This window comes from Sminthopsis crassicaudata, chromosome 6 (genome assembly GCF_048593235.1).
Source record: "Sminthopsis crassicaudata isolate SCR6 chromosome 6, ASM4859323v1, whole genome shotgun sequence".
Classification (NCBI taxonomy): domain Eukaryota; kingdom Metazoa; phylum Chordata; class Mammalia; order Dasyuromorphia; family Dasyuridae; genus Sminthopsis; species Sminthopsis crassicaudata.
This window is the reverse complement of record NC_133622.1, coordinates 243,546,889-243,566,925: the sequence shown is the minus strand read 5'-3', so window position 1 is coordinate 243,566,925 and position 20,037 is coordinate 243,546,889. Positions and strand designations below refer to the sequence as shown.

Genomic DNA, 20,037 nt, shown 5'->3' with positions numbered 1-20,037 from the left:
TAAGCAACAGGAAGATTTCAGAAAGGCCTGGAGAGACTTCCATGAACTGATGCTGAGTGAAATGAGCAGATCCAGGAGATCATTATATACTGCAACAATACTACATAATGATCAGTTCTGATGGACATGACCCTCTTCAACAATGAGGTGAACCAAATCAGCTCCAATAGAGCAGTAATGAACTGAACCAGCTACACCCAGTGAAAGAACTCTAGGAGATTGTAAGGATATGGTTCCCGCAAAACAAGAGAAGGGAATTATAAGGATGCGGTTCCCACAAAACAAGAGAAGGGAATTGTAAGGGTCCTTTAAATGGGAGGCCACAGTGCAACAGGAGATTTGAGTGGCCCAGAAGTAATCTCTGTGGATATAGGACTGCCCTGTGGGTGGGATCCTGGCCATATTGAGATAGCTTCATAATGGGTGATGGCTCTCTCGCTGGTTGGTTCTGTGTGTGACCTTACAGGCCCTTTATAAGCCCACTGCTTGCAGCCAGTCGCTCTCTTTAACCTGGCTCCCTAGCCTGGGGTAGCTGAGCCAAGCTGATGGATAGCCCAGAGAGGTAAGGAGTTTGGGAGTGAACACATGGGTCTTCAGACCAGGTGTTCACTAGGGAGCTAACAAGTCAGGGCATTAAGTCAGGGCATTATGTGAATAGGTATAATAAAGGCTTTTAAGATTACACGTGGCTGTTCTTGAGCGCGCTACCGGTTATTAAACTATAGATTCAAGAGATCGTGTCCAGAGACCTTTGAAGGCCTCAGAGGAGGTGAGCCGGGTAGAGTTGACACTGCAAAGGACAGTGGTCAAAGGTACTCTGGTGGGCCTAGGAAGGAGGACAGACTAGTAATAGTAACTGCCAGGAGGGCATGTTATAGGAGATGACTATGAACCACTACATAGAATTCCTAATCCCTCTATTTTTGTCCGCCTGCATTTTGGATTTCCTTCACAGGCTAATGGTACACTATTTCAAAGTCCGATTCTTTTTGCACAGCAAAATAACTGTTTAGACATGTATACATATGTTGTATTTAACATATACTTTAACATACTGAACATGTATTGGTCAACCTGCCATTTGGGGAAGGTGTGGGGGGAAGGAGGGGAAAAGTTGGAACAAAAGGTTTTGCAATTGTCAATGCTGAAAAATTACCCATGCATATAGCTTGTAAATAAAAAGCTATAATAAAAAAAATTTTTAATCTATTGGGCCAGAGTGTTATGGGCCTCAGATTTTAGAGGAAATGCTGACATCGCATGGAATAAGAGATTGGAGTCTTTTGGATGTAGCTCTTCAACACTGAGATGATTCAGGGTAGTTCCGACAATCTTGTGGTGGAGAGAACCATCTGGACCCAGAGAGAGGACTGTGGAAACTGAATATGGATCAAATTTAACATTTTCACTTTTTTGTTGTTGTTTGCTTGTTTTTTGTTTTCTTTCTCATTTTTTCCCTTTTTGATCTGATTTTTCTTGGGCAGCATGATCATTGTGGAAATACTCATAGAAAAATTGCACACATTTAACATATATTGGATTACTTAATGTCTAGGTGAAGGAGGCAGGGAGGGAGAGGGAAAATCAGAACACAGGCTTTTGCAAAGTTGAATGCTGAGAATTATCTATACATTTGTTTTGAAAATAAACAGCTTTAATTTAAAAAAACAAAATTTTAAAAAAGATAGAGAATGGAGTCCTCACTGTGTTGGCGAGCTTGGTAAAATCTTGTCCTGCAAACTTGACCACGTCACCCACCCGAAGGATGGGACAGAAGGGGGCAGTTTCAGGGTGAAAATGGCATTTCTTTATGTCTGCAGAAGTGAGGTTGGGTAACAAGTTTCCCCTGAGAAAGAGCAGAAAAAAAAAGAGAGAGATGAGAGAATCTGAATGAGTAGGGGGAAAAATCAGGGTTGGGTTGACAAGGAACAAAGGGGGGAGAAATCGGACTTTCATAATATCTGGCTTGACGTATTCCACCTCAAAACAGAACTCCCAATACAGGACCTCACACCAAAGGACAGAAGGATTGGATGGATTTGAGACGGACAACATTCCTACTCTTAATACATTGGGGTAGAGGGGCAGCTAGGTGGCACAGTGGATAGAGCCACCAGCCTTGAATTCAGGAGGACCCGAGTTCAAATCTGGTCTCAGACACTTAGCACTTCCTAGCTGTGTGACCCTGAGCAAGTCACTTAACCCCAATTGCCTCAGCAAAAAATAAATAAATAAATAAATAAATAAATAAATAAATAAATAAATAAATGAATGAATGAATGAATGAATGAATGAATGAATAAATAAATAAATAAATAAATACATTGGGGTAGAGACCAGGTAGGGATGGAGCAGACCCCTCCCACCCGAATTGCCTTCTCAGGCTTAGGGAAGAGGAAGAAAAAAGAAAAGGAAAGTTTATGAGTACTCCAGTTGGCAACCTGGCTAAGTTTTCAATCATTTTAAATACAGAATGAATCACAGATGGGATACAGAATGTTGAGGTTGGAAGGGCCTTTAGAACACAGAACACCAGAGTTGGGAGGGATCTTAGAACATACAAAAATGGGCCTGTGAGGGACCTTGGAACAGAATTTCATAGGAGATAGTAACTTAATAATCAGAGAACATGAGTTTATAGTCTGGCCTCTGAAGCTTCCTAGCTGTATGACTTTGGACAAGTCCCTCAACCTCCCTGTGGCCCAGTTGCCTCTGCTGGAAAGTTAAGGGAGATAGGCTGTGAGCTTCCTTCCACTTCTAGAGCTACAGCCCTATGAGAAAACCTGGAATGGCCTCCAAGAACTAGAATCTAGGCTGGAAGAGATCTTAGAACATGGCACACCCAACAGAGTTCTAGGAGTTCTCCTGGAGGAGAAGTCCTTTGGGTCCTATAAATTCATAAATAACAGATTTGAGTCTCTCTACAAGATCAATAAGCCACACCACCTTCAATTAAATCAGGCCAGAGTAGCCAATTCCACGGACAGATAATTCATACCAATTTTTGGCTTTATTTTTCTGAAACAAAACAGCCCATGGAAAGATGTTGTGTTTCAATAAATTTGGAGGGAAATGTGTAAGCACAGACACAGTCATTTATTTGTTTGTTTGACTGTTTATTTAGGGAGAGGGGATTGGGATTAGATAACTTGTCTAGGGTCACACGGCTAGGAAGTGTTAAGTGTCTAAGGCTGGATTTGAACTCAGATCCTCCTAACTTCAGGACTGATGCTCTATCCACTGCCCTCATACTCAGTCATAGTCCCAGTTCTCGTGAGAGTAGCCCCAACTGGATGAGGACACAGAACTCCATTCTTCCTTGTAGTCATCTTTTGTGGTGGGACATATGGATACAGCACTGGGCCTGGAGTCAGGAAAAGTCATCTCTGTGAGTTCAAATCTGGCCTTAGACACTCACTGGCTATATGACCCTGGGCAAATCACTTGACCCAGTTTACCTCACTTTCCTCATCTGTCAAATGAACTAAAAAAGGAAGTGAAGAACCACTGCAGTATCTTTGCTAAGAAAACTACAAATGGGATCTTAGTCGGATACAACTGAAAAAGTGACTGAACAACTACTTTCCACCTCGTATAGGCTCTTGCCACTTCTTCTCCTGCCCTGGGATAAAACTCTCACAAGGCCTTTGGCTTCGTGACTCTCTCCTGGAGTTAGTTTCCCTTTCCTGCTTCCTCGCAGTAATTGAGGTTGGGTCCAAGTGGCCCCTGAGCAGAGATGCAGACTGGATAGTCTGGAAGATGGGCCAGCTGCTTTCCTAGCCTCCTGGACTGGGCCCTACCCTGGCCAGAACTGTCCTCGGGACACAAGAGTTCCTAGTTATGGCTAGAATCCACAATGATTGAATCCATAGGGTTAGAATCCATAAGGACTGAATCCATAGGGTTAGAATCCACAATGATTGAATCCATAGGGTTAGAATCCATAAGGACTGAATCCATAGGGTTAGAATCCATAAGGATTGAATATATAGGGTTAGAATCCATAAGGATTGAATCCATAGGGTTAGAATCCACAAGGATTGAATCCATAGGGTTAGAATCCATAAGGACTGAATCCATAGGGTTAGAATCCATAAGGATTGAATATATAGGGTTAGAATCCATAAGGACTGAATCCATAGGGTTAGAATCCATAAGGACTGAATCCATAGGGTTAGAATCCACAAGGATTGAATCCATAGGGTTAGAATCCATAAGGACTGAATCCATAGGGTTAGAATCCATAAGGATTGAATATATAGGGTTAGAATCCATAAGGATTGAATCCATAGGGTTAGAATCCACAAGGATTGAATCCATAGGGTTAGAATCCATAAGGACTGAATCCATAGGGTTAGAATCCATAAGGATTGAATCCATAGGGTTAGAATCCATAAGGATTGAATCCATAGGGTTAGAATCCATAAGGATTGAATCCATAGGGTTAGAATCCATAAGGATTGAATATATAGGGTTAGAATCCATAAGGATTTAAGATAAGAAAATTTTAGAGATGCACACAAGTGCTATCCCAATCCCACCATAAACCTATCAGCAGGATTCATAATCATCCTGAGCCCTGAATGTTACAACAGTCAGACCACCGGAGGTTCAGGAGAATTTTCAGTCCAGAAAACGTGTAACAGGGGTAGTTCTACATGCTTTCTTCACCACAGGTAGCTAGGAGGCACAGTGGGCAACAGCTCTGGACTTGGAGTCAGGATTTCAATTAAAAGTTTACTAGCAATTTGATCATGGATCAATCACATAGCCTCAGTTTAGTCATCTGTTAAATGGTAATAATATTAGCACTTATTTCCCAGAGTTATTTTGAAGATCAAAGTAGATTTTACATATATATCTCTATACAAAGAGTATTTTTTTTTCTATTTTTATTTTTTTTTGTTCTATTATTTATCAGATTGTGTCCAACTCTTTGTGGCCCTATTTAGGGTTTTCTTGGCAGAGATACTGAAGTGCTTTGCCATTTACTTCTCTTGCTCATTTGACAGATGAGGAAACTGAGGCAAAATGGGTTAAATGACTGGTACAGGCTCACACAGATAGGATGTTTCTGAGACCAAATGTGAACTCTGGAAAATGAGTCACTCTAGACTTGCATAATCATATATATAGTTATATCATCATATATAGTTAGAGTTATTATATTTATAGATATAAAATACATAAAAATTTACTTTATATATTTATATAATAAAATATAATTATTAATATAATTGAACATATAGTAAGATAATAAATATTATAAATATGATATATTGTTTCATTATGCATAATAAATATTACAAACAATATATTATATTTATTATTTTATTTTAAAATATTATAATATATTTATATAATAAATAATATATATTATTAAAATATATTATAAAATATCATTAAATAAATATATGAATTATGGTATATAAAACATAGTTATTGAATTATTATTATTTATTATTATTATTATTATTATTATTACTGTGACTGAATAATTTGGAAATTGTAACCTTACTCATTTGTACTCTGCTTGGAGTTGGAACCCTGTGTTTTAATCCAGGCTCTGAGATTATCAACTGTGAGGCTAGAGCCAAGGCATTCAACTTCCCCCAAGTAGGAAAAATAATACTTTAACCACCTCCTCTTTAATGGGACAAAAATAGGGAAGCTGAATTGTAAATCTTAAAATCCTGTGTAAACATGAGCTCCAAGCCCAGGAGGATTATGGGCCCTGGAGTATTGGATTACCACTTAGGGGTGGTTCAAGCAAAAACCCCAAAGGAGACTTTGGCAGGGCAAGGAGGTGGGAAAAGGCATCCTACTTTATTCAGTCTAAATGAGAAAAGGCAAAAAAAGCAAAATGAATGTAATCAAGTGTCCTTGTCTCTGTTGTTCTCCTGTCTAGCTTCATCTTCCCAGATATAAGAAGGGATTTGGGGGAGGATTTGGATCAATTCTAAGGGGGGGGGGGAGATAAGAGGAGAGGAGAAAATAGCTTGTGGGTTGGGATCTAAGTAGGAAAACTAGGAGAAGGAACAGGAAGCTGTGGATCAAATTTTAGGAAAAGAATCTGTGTATTCCAGGTAGGAACGAAGAGGAAATAGATGGAAGGAAATGGTGGATTGGGTTTAAGGTCTAGAAGACGAGGGGAGAGACAGCGAGGAAGCTCTAGACCAAAGACTCACTTCTCAAAGTCGAAGAGAGGGAATCGAATGCTATTCTTGATGAAGATGGTGAAATTCTCAGCTTCCATCATGACAGGCCTGCAGGAGGAAAGCAGAAACCTGAGCTTCTCCTGGAGAAGGGAGGAAACCCACCCTCCCTCCTGAGTACTGACAGGGAGTTGATCCCCCAAAGTGTAGACAGACAAGGCCCAATCTTGTAAAAATGGGGCCTTTCATTACTAAAGGAAAAACCTTTGAGAACCTCTGCCCTACTCAGGGAGGAAAATGGAGGAAAGTCCACAGCCATGCAAGGAGATTCCTCCTCTTCCCCAAGGGCAGGGTCTCGGAAGTCAGGGTGTGTCTACACTAGCTCATCATCTTCCATTTTGTTCAATGGAGTCAGGAGACTCAGTTCTTACATTTTCACTGTGTCAACCTCCACAGGGCACCAGCCTTGGATCTCACAGGTTTTCAGCTTCGAGCTATAGTTCACGCAGCGGCCAGTGAGAATACCTGGGAGGGAACAATGGCCAAGTCACCCAGGGATCCACCATTTCCCATTTCTACCCCCACTTATCTGAGCTAGAGAGGTCTGGATTGAGATGAACTGAAACCAGCCGAACCAGTGGAGAAAGGGAATTACTCAATTATCAGTGATGAATTTACACCTTGGAAAATGGCCAAAGCTACTTGATTGATTGTTTTATTGATTTGATTTTATCAAATAAAAGTTGATTTTCTTGATTCTAGACCTTAGAAAATACTAATACGTAGATGAAACAAAGTTTGCCATAGGTATTTTTTTTTTTTGGTGGAGGACCAGTTGTTAAATATTTATCAGGCCCACATTGGACAGGGTCTCTGTAATAGGGAGAGGGTCCGAAGGAGCCAGAATTCTACCTGAGGAGACGGTCACATCTGTCTCTTCCTTCCCCCTATATTCCTAACCTTGTTAGAAAATGGATAGATTTGCTTCCCGGCCTCCTTCCAGCCCAGTTAGTGCAGCCTCTGCTGGGATTTTGGTTCTGCTTCCTGCGGGATATCCACTCACCTCCCCCAGTGAAGCTCTCAGCCCGGCAGTCCCGGTCCGTGGTACAAGCATGTTTCTCCTCACTCTACAGAGACACAAGCAGAGGTGAGGCTCAGATTGAACATAAAAAGCAGCCATTTCTGCTTTGGCCAGAAACCCTGAGCATTTCCCCCTCCCAGATTCATTCATTCATTCATTTAGAATTTTTTTTTTGGACTAGGTGTCTCAGTTGCTCCCTAGCCTTAACCACTGAATGGGTGTTGCCTCAGTCAAACCAAGACCTTGGCTTAAAAAGGCCAGGACCTCCCATTGCATCCAGTCTTGATCTATATCTGGCCACTGGACCCAGATGGCTCTGAGGGGAAAGAGAGGCAGGTGACTTCACAGCCATCCCTCCCTCAAATCCAATTCACTTGCATGTCAAGACGTCACTTCCCTAAAATCAGGGTCGTCTTAGAGACAACCTCTGGGCAGACACTATGATGGAGCGTGCCTTCAGCACCCATCTAAGGCCCAGTGGCCAGGTCCCTCACCTTCTTCTTTCCTCTGCAATCTATCCTTCACACAACTGTCAAGGAGTATGACCATGTTACTCCTCTGCTCAAGCAACTTTAGTGCTCCCTCTGGACTCTTAAAGCCCCTCAGAGTTGGGCTACAACCTTCACAGTCTACACTGCATCCAGTCCTTGCAGTCTCCTGTATCCCTCTCCTTTGGGCTTTTTCATAGACTGGCCTCCACTTCTGCCTCTTTGAACCCTTACTTTCCTTTAAAATATAACTTATATGCCAGAGTCCTTTTCCCAATCATTGGGGATCCATCTTCCAAGAAACTGCCTTAATTTTATTCTTTTTTTCCAATTACTGATCCCTCCCTCCCCCTTTCCTTTTCCTCCTTCAAGTTCTTTTAGAGAAGGGACTGTTTTGTTTTTAATTTGTGTAATTCCAGAGTCCAGCAGAGAGCCAGGCGCTGTCTCGGAGCTTAACAAATGCTTTTTAAATTCAATCAGCAAGCATTTATTGGGTGCCTATTATTTAATGCCAGGAACTCTGTTGGCCCTGAAAATACAAAGATGGCAACAAAATGTTCTCTGCCCTCAGGGAGCTTACATTGTATCAAGGGAGATGACGGGGGCTGATAGTATATCATATCCTATCGATCACATAATATCATGTCATGTTATATTAGATACTAATGTTATATTGCTAGATTGCATCATATAATATAATATAGTGTGTGTGGACAGACATCATTTTGATGAGAGGGGAGAGCAGATGCTGCCTGATTGGGGAGTTGGGGAATACAGAAAGATCTCATGTTAAAAGGTAGCTTTCGAGCTGAGCTTTTAAGGAAACTAAATATTCTAAGACAGGAGGAAGATGGGAAAGCATTTAGGCTTGGAGATTGAATCAAGTAGAATCAATCTTTGTCTCTTTAGGGAGGGCAGAGGTGGGAAAAAATGTTCTCGGCCCCCAGACCTGAAGCAGGATTATGATCTAGATGCGGAATTCATTTCCCATATTCTTGACTCTGACTGTGTCTTAATTACTTTATATCCTCGTTGGTTTAGACTTAGCCATTATTATGGAGGTAAGTGGGGGTTGTGGTGGTGGGAGTTTTCCAGGTGAAGGGACTTCAGAAGCTGGAGAGCAGGCTGGCTAAATATGGACATGTGTGTGACCCTGGGTAAGTCACTTAACCCCAATTGTCTTAGGAAAAAAAATATGGACATCACTAAAACACACACACAAACATACACATCCCTCACACCGCTCACAGACCCATAGTCCAGAAAAAACACAGCAAACTGAAATAACTGCATCTTGCAAGCTGAATTCTGCACCTCCCTTCTCCATAATCTCCTTTAGACTTAATTGGTTTTGAGTCTGCTTTCTCTTCTGCTACTGCCTCTTGCTTCTGGCCCTTTCCATAGTCCATCTGGTCAAGTCCTTAACTCACGCTGCTTATCCAAACTCTCCTTTTGCAGGAGCTTTTCCCCAGAAATTTTATTTCTTCCCATCTAAGCAGCATCATTGCTCCTACTTAGATGACATCCTTAACCATCCTGCTTTTCTCTTCCTTAAAAAGCCCGATCCCCTCCCTCCTTTAGCCCCCCAGTTTCCTGCCTTTCTCATCATTATTATATGGTCATCATTGTCCACCTTGGCTTGCTCTTACCTCTGGGCAGAATCCTTGCCTCTGGTTTTCGGTGATGATCAGTTTGGTGATGATGACAAAGACAGAGGTCCCCTTTGCAGTGGAAGGTGGGAGAGAAAAAATGCAATCAGACTTAGAAAGAAAAAAGCTTGTACATTTGCAGCCTCTTCATTACAGTTTCTGAAGTATGTTCATGGATATTCCTGCCTTTGGTGCTCTCCAAACTCCTGGGTTTGAATCCCACCTGTAGCACTCAGCAGCTGCAGGACTATCCCTGACTTACTTCCCCTCTCTGAGCCTTTCCTCGTCTGCAGAATGGGAATAACAATACCAGAGGCATTTATCTCACACGGACGTCATTAGGCGCACACATGCAGGATTCATTTCCCATGTTCTTGGATTGTTGTGAGGCTCAAATGCGATATAGGGCTTTATTTTATGATGCTTTGTAAACCTTAAAGTCCTTTGTAAATGTCTGCTGTTGCTGTTCATAAGTAGGACAGCATTATTATCCTTATCTTGTAGTTGGGGCAACTAAGTCCCAAAAAACTTTAATGACTTACTTAAGGAAATAGAAGGCAAGAATTATAATTAGAGCCCAGTTTTCCTTACTCTCAGGCTAGTGCTTAAAGGGCAAGACCCTCTCCCATCCCAATAATTATTCTTTAAATATTTTTCTAAGGAGACCTTAATTTAGCAACTTCAAGACTTTCCAATGTTTCTGGTCCAGAGATCGCTATCCTTTTGCCTCTTTTTCCTCTTCCCCCCATAGCCCTAGACCTCCCCATTGTGGCTCCTGTCATCCACATGCCCTTCAAAAAAGCTTTTACCTGGGGTGGGGTCACATAGTCAGATACATCCATGACTCGGTTGGCGTAACGTCCAAAGCCCTTCACCTTGGTCACCACTGAAGACTCGATGGCTGTATCCCGTACCTGATATGCCTTTTCATGTAAGAACACCCACCTGAAGCCAGGAGAGAAAGAGGCCCCAAAGTCAACAAATCCAGAACCCCTCAAACGTGCTACAGTCCCAAAGAGATCTCAACATAGAGGGCCACTCTACTAGGCCAACATGGTTTTCCTGTTAAATCTGTAATGGCATATTTTTAATTCTCAAATTCAGAAGCAAGGTCCAAAGACAGGACAAAGGGTTCCCCTTCTTTATAAGATCACCTTGTGATTATTTATACCTTATAATTAGACAAGAGGACACAAAAATTTGAAATAGCAGAAGACTCTAAAGGTCATAAAATCATAGAATGTGAGTTGGAAAGGACATTCAACCACCAAAATCACTCATATCTGAACTTGAATCGCTTTTGCAACAGATCCAATAAAGAGTCCAATGAGGGGCAGCTAGATGGTGCAATGGATAGAGCACCAGCCCTGAATTCAGGAGGACCCGAGTTCAAATGTGGTCTCAGACACTTAACACTTCCTAGCTGTGTGACCCTGGGCAAGTCACTTAACCCCAGCCTCAGGGGGGGAAAAAAAAGAGTCCATCTAGCCCTTATTTTTAGTTCTCCAAGAAGGGGAAACTCATTCTCTTTCAGGTAGTTCATACCATTTTTTAATAACTATGATAGACAGTTTTCCCTTATATAAAGGCTATATCCTTTTTAATCCTTCATTTTGAGTGTTAGCAATGCCTTTTTTTCTGGGATATGCTTGGGATGTACTTCCTTTCTTATGTATTCTTAATGTATTCCCCACTAGAAGGTGAACTTCTTGAGGGCAAGAACCATGCTTAAGGAAGGATAAACAATATCCAAGTTTTAACCACTGATTGGACATTGTCTCAATCACACTGAGACCTGTTAAAGTCTTAAGCTTCAAAAGGTCCATCCAGGGCCATCTCCCAACATCCCCATCTATATTTTGCCACCAGATCCAGGAGGAGAAAGCGAGGCTGGTGACTTTGCCCAGCCTTCCTTCATTTCAATCCAATTCACTTATATGTCATGACATCACTTCCTTGATGTCATGGTCGGCTTCCAGAATGAAGGATAAACACCAACAACTTGTATGTATCCTCAGGGCTGAGCACAATGCCTGGCCCATGATAGGTGATTAATAAAAGCTTGTTGGTTTGACTTGTTGACTAAATCTGTCTCTCTCCCACTTCCTTTTAGCAAGCAGTTATTTTTAAAAAACTACTTTGTAGTAAGCATTGGGGATACAAAGATTTTTAAAAGTGATTTTTGTTCTCAAGGAGCTTACAATCTATGGAGGGAAACATCATGAACATAGATAAATAAAATTAAAATATATATAAAGTAGATTAAAAAGTGCTTTGAGTTTTGTAAAATTTAAAAGGAGAGAGAGAAGAAAAGAGTAAATGTGAAATACTAAACTTGGGGAGTGGGGAGCAGGGAGAAGGAAGTAAGAGATCTGGGAGTTAGAGACCTGGCCTGAGGGTCCAGGTGAGTGGCAAGAGCCTTGCCCCTTCCCTGGCAGATTGAAGAGATCAGTATGGCAGGAGTGGAAGCCCAATTCCTTGGTGAGTGCTGCCACCCAGTGGCCACTTACCTCTCCTGATCTGGCCCTTCTTCATTTGGCTTGTGACCACCTCAGCTTGGAGGAGGGACTCCCCTGAAATCATTTCCCTCCCCCACTTCCTGCCCACAGTGTCTCACCCACATTTTAGGACCACCAAGTGGTGGAGAAACCGCTGCCCGCAGTGACTCAAGCTATCAGTTCTGTGATACATAGTGAAAATTCTCATCACTTAAAAAACCCCAAAACACTCAGCTGAGAGCACTGCTTCTGCTTTCAGTCCTTCCCTGGAATATTCTCTCCTTCTCTACAACACGCACCATTCCTGACTCCTATTTCTATTCAATCCGAGGCACTGAGCATCTATTAAGCACCTACTGGATGCTTCACATGTTCTTAGACCTAAAGATTCAAAGGGAAACAGACCTTGCCCATTCTCAAAGAGGTTCTATTTTATTTATTTGAGGAAAAATCAAGTATAGACCAATAATATCAAATATACATAGATTCAAAACAAATTAATTTGAGGTAATTGCAAATAGGTGGATTAAAGACAAAGTAAGCAGGACTTGAACTAAGCTGATGTCTCTCCCCTTGACTGCCGAGGAAATATTATCAAAGTATGGATCTGATCACGTCACTACTCTGCTCAACAAGCTCCCATAGCTCCCTATTGGCTGTAGGATGAGATACAAACTTGTGCAATCTTGCTCCAAATTATTACTTATTATTATTATTGTTTGTTACCTTGTTGTCATTACTTATCACTCATCCTGAACTTCAAGTACAGTGAGGGCAATGACTAAATTTCGGTTAGAGATCAGAGAAAATAAAGATATATTTATATTATAGCCTCTTACCATACTTTTTGTACAACCTATCTGCCCTTTCTGTTCTTTTGCACAGACCGTCCCTCACACTTGGATGTTTCTCCTCAAGAAGCTTTAAAAGAAGTCAGGAGGAGTGCTAAAAAGTTAAAGTGAAGAGGGAGTATATTTCATACTACCTCCGTATTGCCATTCTGTCCAGGAAATTCGTTTGGATTTACTTTACTTACATGTTGTATGTGTTTGCATTTCTACTTGTTTCTCTTGAAAGAATAGAAGCTATTGAGTTAGGAATGTTTCCTTTTTGTCTTTAATCCCAGAATTTAGTCCAGTGTTTGCTGCTTAATCAAGATTTGTTTTGAAAAAATAAAATAAACAGAAAAAAAAAAAGATTTGTTTTGGAAGATCTTAAGGGATTCTGGAAACTGAGTTGAGGAAGTAGAACATTCTGAGCATGGGAGAAACCTATGCAAAAGCAGAAATGGGAGATGGGATGTCTTCTCTAGAAAATGGTGAAATGGGCCAGTAGGGCAGAACTGGAGAGTGTGGGGGAGAGAATATCATGTAATCATTGGGGAAAGATAGATTGGAGCTATATTACAAAAGTCTTGAAATGCTAAAGAAAGGAGTTTATTATTTACCTTAGAGGCAATAGGAGGGTCACTGAAAGCGCTTTCTTAAGCAGAGAAGAGAGTTTGTGCTTTAGGAGTACCATTTTGCCAACACTGTGAATGGCAGATGGGAGATGGGAGAAGCTGGGTTCTGGGGGACCAATGAAGAGGCTATACCAATATTTCACACACAGGTGAAAAGGGCCTGAATCAGGGTGGTTTTCCTAATATAACATAAGAAGAGATGGATGGGAATGACATGACATGGCTAATGAATGAGTATATGGAATGAGCCAGTGAGAAATATCAAGGATATTTGCTAACTGAGTGAGTGGAAGAATGGAAATGTCCTTGGTAGAAATAGGAAACCATATGTGGGGTAGTAGGGGAGAAATGTTGTTAACCTAGAAGTCAAAGGATTTGAGTTTAGGAACATGGTAAATTATATCTTTATTTTCACTGATCTCTAACCGAAATGTAGCCATTTCCTTCCATTATGATCAATAAATATTTTCTAAAATAACTACACCCAGAGATGGAACACTGGGAATTGTTAGCACTACTGTCTATCTACCCAGGTTACTTATACCTTCGGAATCCAATACTTAATGTGCAACAAGAAAGTGGTATTTACACACATATATTGTATCTAGGTTTTATTGTAACACATGTAAAATGTATGGGATTGCCTGTCATCGGGGGGAGGGAATGGAGGGAGAGGGGGATAATTTGGAAAAATGAATACAAGGGATAATATTATTTTAAAAATTACTCATGCATATATACTGTGAAAAAAATTCTAAATAAAATAAATAAATAAATAAATAAAATAAATATTTTCTAAGAAGTCTGTCAAGGTCCTTGACACCCTCCCCCACAAAAAAAAAAATAAAGAAAGTGAGATGTTTTGAATTTACCATTCCTTTCTTCTGGTTCCTTCAATCCTTCTTGACCTATTTTTCTCACCTCCTTTGAACAGCTCTTATACGCCTACTTTTGGGGGAACCTTCCTAGACCACTTAGGATTCCATGAAGACAATTGGATGATATCTTAACTTGCAATTTTATATCATGGTTATCACTAAGACAGATGGGTGTGGTAATATTGAACATTTATATGGTTTGGAAAATGCTTTGCAAAAAAAAAAAATTGATTTCATTAGAACTTCATAATGATCTTAGAAGAAGTTAGATAAAGGGGTTTGAAGCTGGAGTTTAAAAAATCTGAGTTCAAATCCAGTCTCAGACATTTCCAAATTAGGTGAATCTGGACAAGTCGTTTGACCTCTATCTACCTTAGTTTCCTAGTCTGTGAAACAGGGAAAAATACAACTTATCTCCCAGTATTACTGTAAAAGTTCAAATGATATAATATCTGTAAATTACTTTGTACAATGCTTAGTACTTAATAAATTCCTATTTCCTTCATCATCATAATCATAGTAATACTTTAGGTATTATCAGCTCCAACCATCATTTTACCCAATAAGGAAACTGAGTCTCAGAGGGGTTGAGTAATTTATCTAGAGTCACACCACCAGTACTTAAGCCCAGGGACAGGAGTAAAACCCTATCCAGGTCCAGATCTCTTTTCAATGACATCATTCCTACATCCTTATCCTTTATCTACTAACGGTTCAGCTGTAAAGGCTTGCATCCACTCTGGTCCCAACCTCCTTTACTTTGAACAGAGAATTCCCCTGCCACAAGCATATTTCAGGAGAAAGAGCCTAGGGACTCTGAGTTGTAATTAACCAATCATTTTCACAGCCTTTACCTCCGGGTGCTTCAAAATGGTCCAGAGGGGTGTGTCAAAAAGGAGCCTTAGTGCTCAAGGATGGTTGCCATCGCTAGCTAGCTGTGAAAAAACAAACGGAAGACTTAGTGGTCCCACAGGGACCCAGGATGCCAGCCAGGCAGTTCCAAACCTGAGGAGGTTTTATTTCCAAGGCAGAGAGACTGGTACTGTCCCTTCAAGCCAGAGGTAAAGAGATGGTGCAGTCCTGAGCGTAGGATTATTGGAAATTCCTCCCCTGCTCTGACTTAATATTTTATTCTCATGTTCCTGGTTTATTATTTATAGAGCGGAAGGAGGATGGCAGCTCTCCGGCAAGTGGGATTTGCAGAAAGCAGCCCATACCAAGCTCCCCGGCACCTTCCTAGCCCTTCCTCAGCCTGGAATCTATTAGGGGACTGGGGACCCCAAAGGGGAAAAAATGGAAGAGTTTGGGTTTGATGCAAGTCAGAAAGTAGAGAAAATGGAGCAGGAAAGAAAAGACTAAAGAGCCAGCTGGGCAAAGGTCTTATTTTGGTGAATGGACTGATGGTGGAAGGACCTTGTGGGGATAGTCTCTGGGATGTGATGGGTAGCTTGGCAGCTAGGTGGCTCCATGATAGAATGATGAATCTGGCTGAATTGATCTCAAACCTGGGCTCGGGCACATGTTAGCTGGGGCAAATCAGCCTGGGCAAATCACTTCATCTCTATGTGCACCATATTCCCTCCTTGAAAATAGGAAATAATAGTAGCATCTAGCTTACAGAGGATAAAGTTTTTTTAAATTTTATTTATAAATTTCTTTGACAGTATATATGCATGAGTAATTTTTTTATAACATTATCCCTTGTATTCATTTTTCCAAATTATCCTCTCCTTCCCCCTACTCCCTCCCCTTGATGACAGGCAAGAGGATAAAGTTTTTGTAAAGCACATTGTAAACTTTACAGCACTGTATGAACACTGGTTAGAGCTAGCTAGAGATGAAAGACTCTCCATTAAGAGAGTCAGGACAATTTGCAAGATGCTGAGCTATGTGCTAGGGAGTTTCCAGGAAGCTCATTCATTCAGTTATTCAGCATCTATTTAGTAAGTGCCTACCATGAGCACTGCCTGGCAGAGTGGGGAGGGAGAGCCAGTCTTAGCAATAGGAAGATGGGTTCAAATCCTGTCTCTGACACATATTGACTGTGAGACTATAGGCAAATTGTTCAAGCTCCTGGGAGCTTGGAGAGCTCCCCAAAGATTATAAGTTATGTCTAGAGTTACTTAGCTTCCCCATTGAATAAAATTTGCATATTGTAGTCTTTCATACTACGGAAATTTAATATGTCCCCCTTCTCCCACCAAAAAAAAAAAAAAAGAAAGAAAACCCTAGTGAAAGGACAAAATGACCATGCATCTCATTATATTTATTTACTTATTATTTATTATAATTACCCTTTATTTAGTAACATCTTATTTTACTTTATTTAGTAACATATTAGTAACATCTAGTAACATAGTAACATAATATATATATTTGTATGTATATATATATATACATATATATATAATTTACTTATTAGAAATATCAGTTGATTCACTTTGTCTTTAGAGGTATTCCAAAGTCAAATCTTAAACCTTGAGGACAGAATGCCCTCCCTGGCCACTTTGCTTTTCCTGCCATTTCCCCCCACCCCATCCTTATAATAATAGTCTCTATATAGTATCTAGTGTTTTATATAATGTATATCGTGCTTTAAGTTTTCGAAGCCCTTTACCTATGCTATCTTATTTGATTTCTAGATGAGGAAACTGAGGCTGAGGAATTGTGACTTTCCCAGAGTAAGACAGCTAGGAAGTGTCTTGAAGCCTGACTCTAAGTCCTGGGCTATATCCATTGGGCCACCTCGCTGCTCCATGCTGTCAGATTCCAGCTCTTTCTTTCCTTTCTCCATCATTGTCTTTTAAGGGTTAGAGTTCAACTGACCTTCCTCTGGCTTCTTCCTGAGGGGGAGGGATTCTGGCTTCTTCATCTCAAGCCCCATCCATCTCTGGCTCTGACAGATCCCCATGGAGCAGCCCTAGCCCACTCCAGATACATCAATACACTCAGCCCAGTCCTCTCTCCTCCCCCAGCTTGGTGTAGTAGCACTGACACACACACACACACACACACACACACACACACACACACACACACACACACACACACAGGAATACATGATGGCAAGGCATGTACCACCTCCTTTGATGGATGAACACATTTGACTCACATTTGGAAAGACTCACACAAACACACACCTGCTCTGACACACTCATGACTTCACACACGGACTCCCACCAATAGATGCCTCAACATGCATCCCAACAACTGTACCCATTCCTCCGACCTTCTGGGTACATAGGAATACATACACCCCTGCCCCTTCTCTTCTTCTTGACTTCTGTTAGTTTTCTCAGGGACCCTCTCCCTCTCCTCTCTCCCAGACAGGAAGATGGCCATCTCCCCAGCCTCTAAGGGAACTCTCCTGAGATTCGCTTGGGATTTTTACACCACCGTGGAGCAGGTGGATGATAGACAGTCTGGCCGGAGCCCTTTAGTCTGGGGCAGGGATGTCTCCCTGTGACCTCACATCTCCCAGAGGGGTATCGATCAGAATATTTTCTACTAGAAGGGGCCGGGGATAAGCTCACATTAGATAGATGCTTTTTTGATAAGGATGATAATTTCCTGTTTCCTAAGGAGGGGATGGAGGAACTGAAGGGATTGTCTCTCTAACCCAGCCTCCCTCCTCCCGCTTTTAGCAACTCTGCTTCTGCTTAATGGCTATTATGCCTCTGTGCTCCAGGACATATCTTCCCCAGGGGGCAGCTCTCCTCTGCTTTAACTCCCAGACAAGGGCAAAGAATGCCCTTACTTCTTTAACACAGTCCCATTCCTCCTCATTCCCACTCCATCCCCACTTTCCCTTTCTTCCCACTCCACCCCTACTTTCCTTTTCTTCCCACTTTCCCTTTCTTCCCACTCCATCCCCACTTTCCCTTTCTTCCCACTCCATTCCTACTTTCCCTTTCTTCCCACTCCATCCCCACTTTCCCTTTCTTCCCACTCCATCCCCACTTTCCCTTTCTTCCCACTCCATCCCTACTTTCCCTTTCTTCCCACTCCACCCCTACTTTCCCTTTCTTCCCACTCCACCCCTACTTTCCTTTTCTTCCCACTTTCCCTTTCTTCCCACTCCATCCCCACTTTCCCTTTCCTCCCACTCCATCTCTACTTTCCCTTTCTTCCCTTCATTTTGCTTCTTACCAGGGAAAGCAATTGCAGCTCAAGAACACTTTCCTCTACGTTTTCAGTCCTGAGTGCTTCCCATCCCTAGCTCACTCTCTCACAGGTCTTCCCCCATTTGCTCATCTGACATTCTGAACTGGCCTTGGGGGGCTCCTCCCCACTTCCTATTCGCCACCACTTTTTTTTTCCTGTGCAAGGGGGAATTTAGGCGATTATGCTTAGTTCCCGGCATAGGAGATGAGGAAGAGAGAAGACAAGATACACACAAACGCTAGCCTCAGGAAAGGGGTATCATTTGAACCTCGCTCCCCAAAATGTGCAGAGAGAAGGTCCAAATTGGGCATGCAACTCATATTTTCAGAGCCTAGGATGCCTCCTGGGATGAAGAGGAGAAGCCTTAAAGGATGAATCGAAACCCTGGGATGAGGAGAGGAGAGAGGGGAAAGAACCTCCCTCCTAATTAAGTAGGGACCCCCACACTCACCCCACAAAATAAGAGATGATGAGAAGCTGTACGGCTCTATTGATGATCCCAATGGTCCAGCTCTTGACCACCACTGACTTGGTGGTCTCATAGGTGAAGAAGTCTGAGATGCAGTTCATGCTGAGGAAGCACTCAGAAGCTGTTTGGGGAGAGTCAGAGGCGGCTGTCCCCGAATCAGAGGCTGATAGCAGCCCCCTGGAGAATGAAGGTCTCGGGGCAGAGAGGCTGAAGGAGATTGTTAAAAAGGATGGTTTAATGAGGGGGCAGCTCAGAGAGGCAGGGAGCCCTGAAAGCCAGGAAACTCCAGCACTTAGCCCTGGAGCAGCTCCTTGGCCACACAGGCTGCTTAGAGCCCAGGGCGGGGACCCCTCTTTTTGTTCACTCTCCACCCCCCTGAAGTGATGTCACAGGGGGGTGGGTGGGTTCGGAAGTATCTGCAATCCTGGATTTTGAATTGATGGCCTTGCCCCCCTGGGATTTCTGATTTATCTAGGCTGCTCCATCCTTGGCAGCTTTGCTGTTGACGCTCCAACCTACCCCATTAAGCTTCCCGGCACCCCAGTTTGAGATTCTTATTCCCATTATGAGCTGAGACTATGTCTGACTTATCTTTACATCTCCCTCAAGTATTTAACACATAACATGGGTTTAATTAATATCTGTTGAATGAATTAATGAATGTTTCACACTCTTTATCTTGTCCTACACACCTCATCTGCCTGAAACTAAATACAATGAATAATCTACATTCTCTGCCCTGCAAGTGTCCTTATCTTAGTGTTAAAGAATATCAGAAGGAACCCAGAGAACATTGCTATGGACTGTGAAATGCTGGACAAGAATCTCTCTCTGTCTCTGTCTCTGTCTCTCTGTCTGTCTCTGTCTGTCTATCAGAAGGAACCCAGAGAACATTGCTATGGACTGTGAAATGCTGGACAAGAATCTCTCTCTGTCTCTGTCTCTGTCTGTCTATCAGAAGGAACCCAGAGAACATTGCTATGGATTGTGAAGTCCTGGACAAGAATCTCTCTCTGTTTCTGTCTGTCTGTCTGTCTGTCTGTCTGTCTCTGTCTCTGCTTGTCTGTCTGTCAGAAGGAACACAGAGAACATTGCTATGGATTATGAAGTGCTAGACAAGAATTTCTCTCTGTCTCTGTCTCTTTATCTCTGTCTGTCTCTCTGTCTGTCTCTGTCTCTCTGTCTGTCTATCA

At 41.9% G+C, this 20,037-nt stretch overlaps 1 protein-coding gene across 1 annotated transcript in view; it reads right to left on the bottom strand.

Moving 5' to 3' along the window:
• Nucleotides 1–19,035, bottom strand: part of P2RX3 (purinergic receptor P2X 3) — a 37,516-nt gene extending 18,481 nt beyond the window's left edge. Inside the window, exons 1-7 of the mRNA XM_074273133.1 lie at nt 18,827–19,035; nt 10,183–10,318; nt 9,374–9,445; nt 7,219–7,282; nt 6,587–6,680; nt 6,189–6,266; nt 1,705–1,846 (exon numbers count right to left, since the gene is read on the bottom strand). Coding sequence (XP_074129234.1) covers nt 1,705–1,846; nt 6,189–6,266; nt 6,587–6,680; nt 7,219–7,282; nt 9,374–9,445; nt 10,183–10,318; nt 18,827–18,945 — 705 coding nt within the window. The 5' untranslated portion in view covers nt 18,946–19,035. The remainder of the gene's footprint in view (nt 1–1,704; nt 1,847–6,188; nt 6,267–6,586; nt 6,681–7,218; nt 7,283–9,373; nt 9,446–10,182; nt 10,319–18,826) is intronic.
• Nucleotides 19,036–20,037: the final 1,002 nt, after the last annotated feature.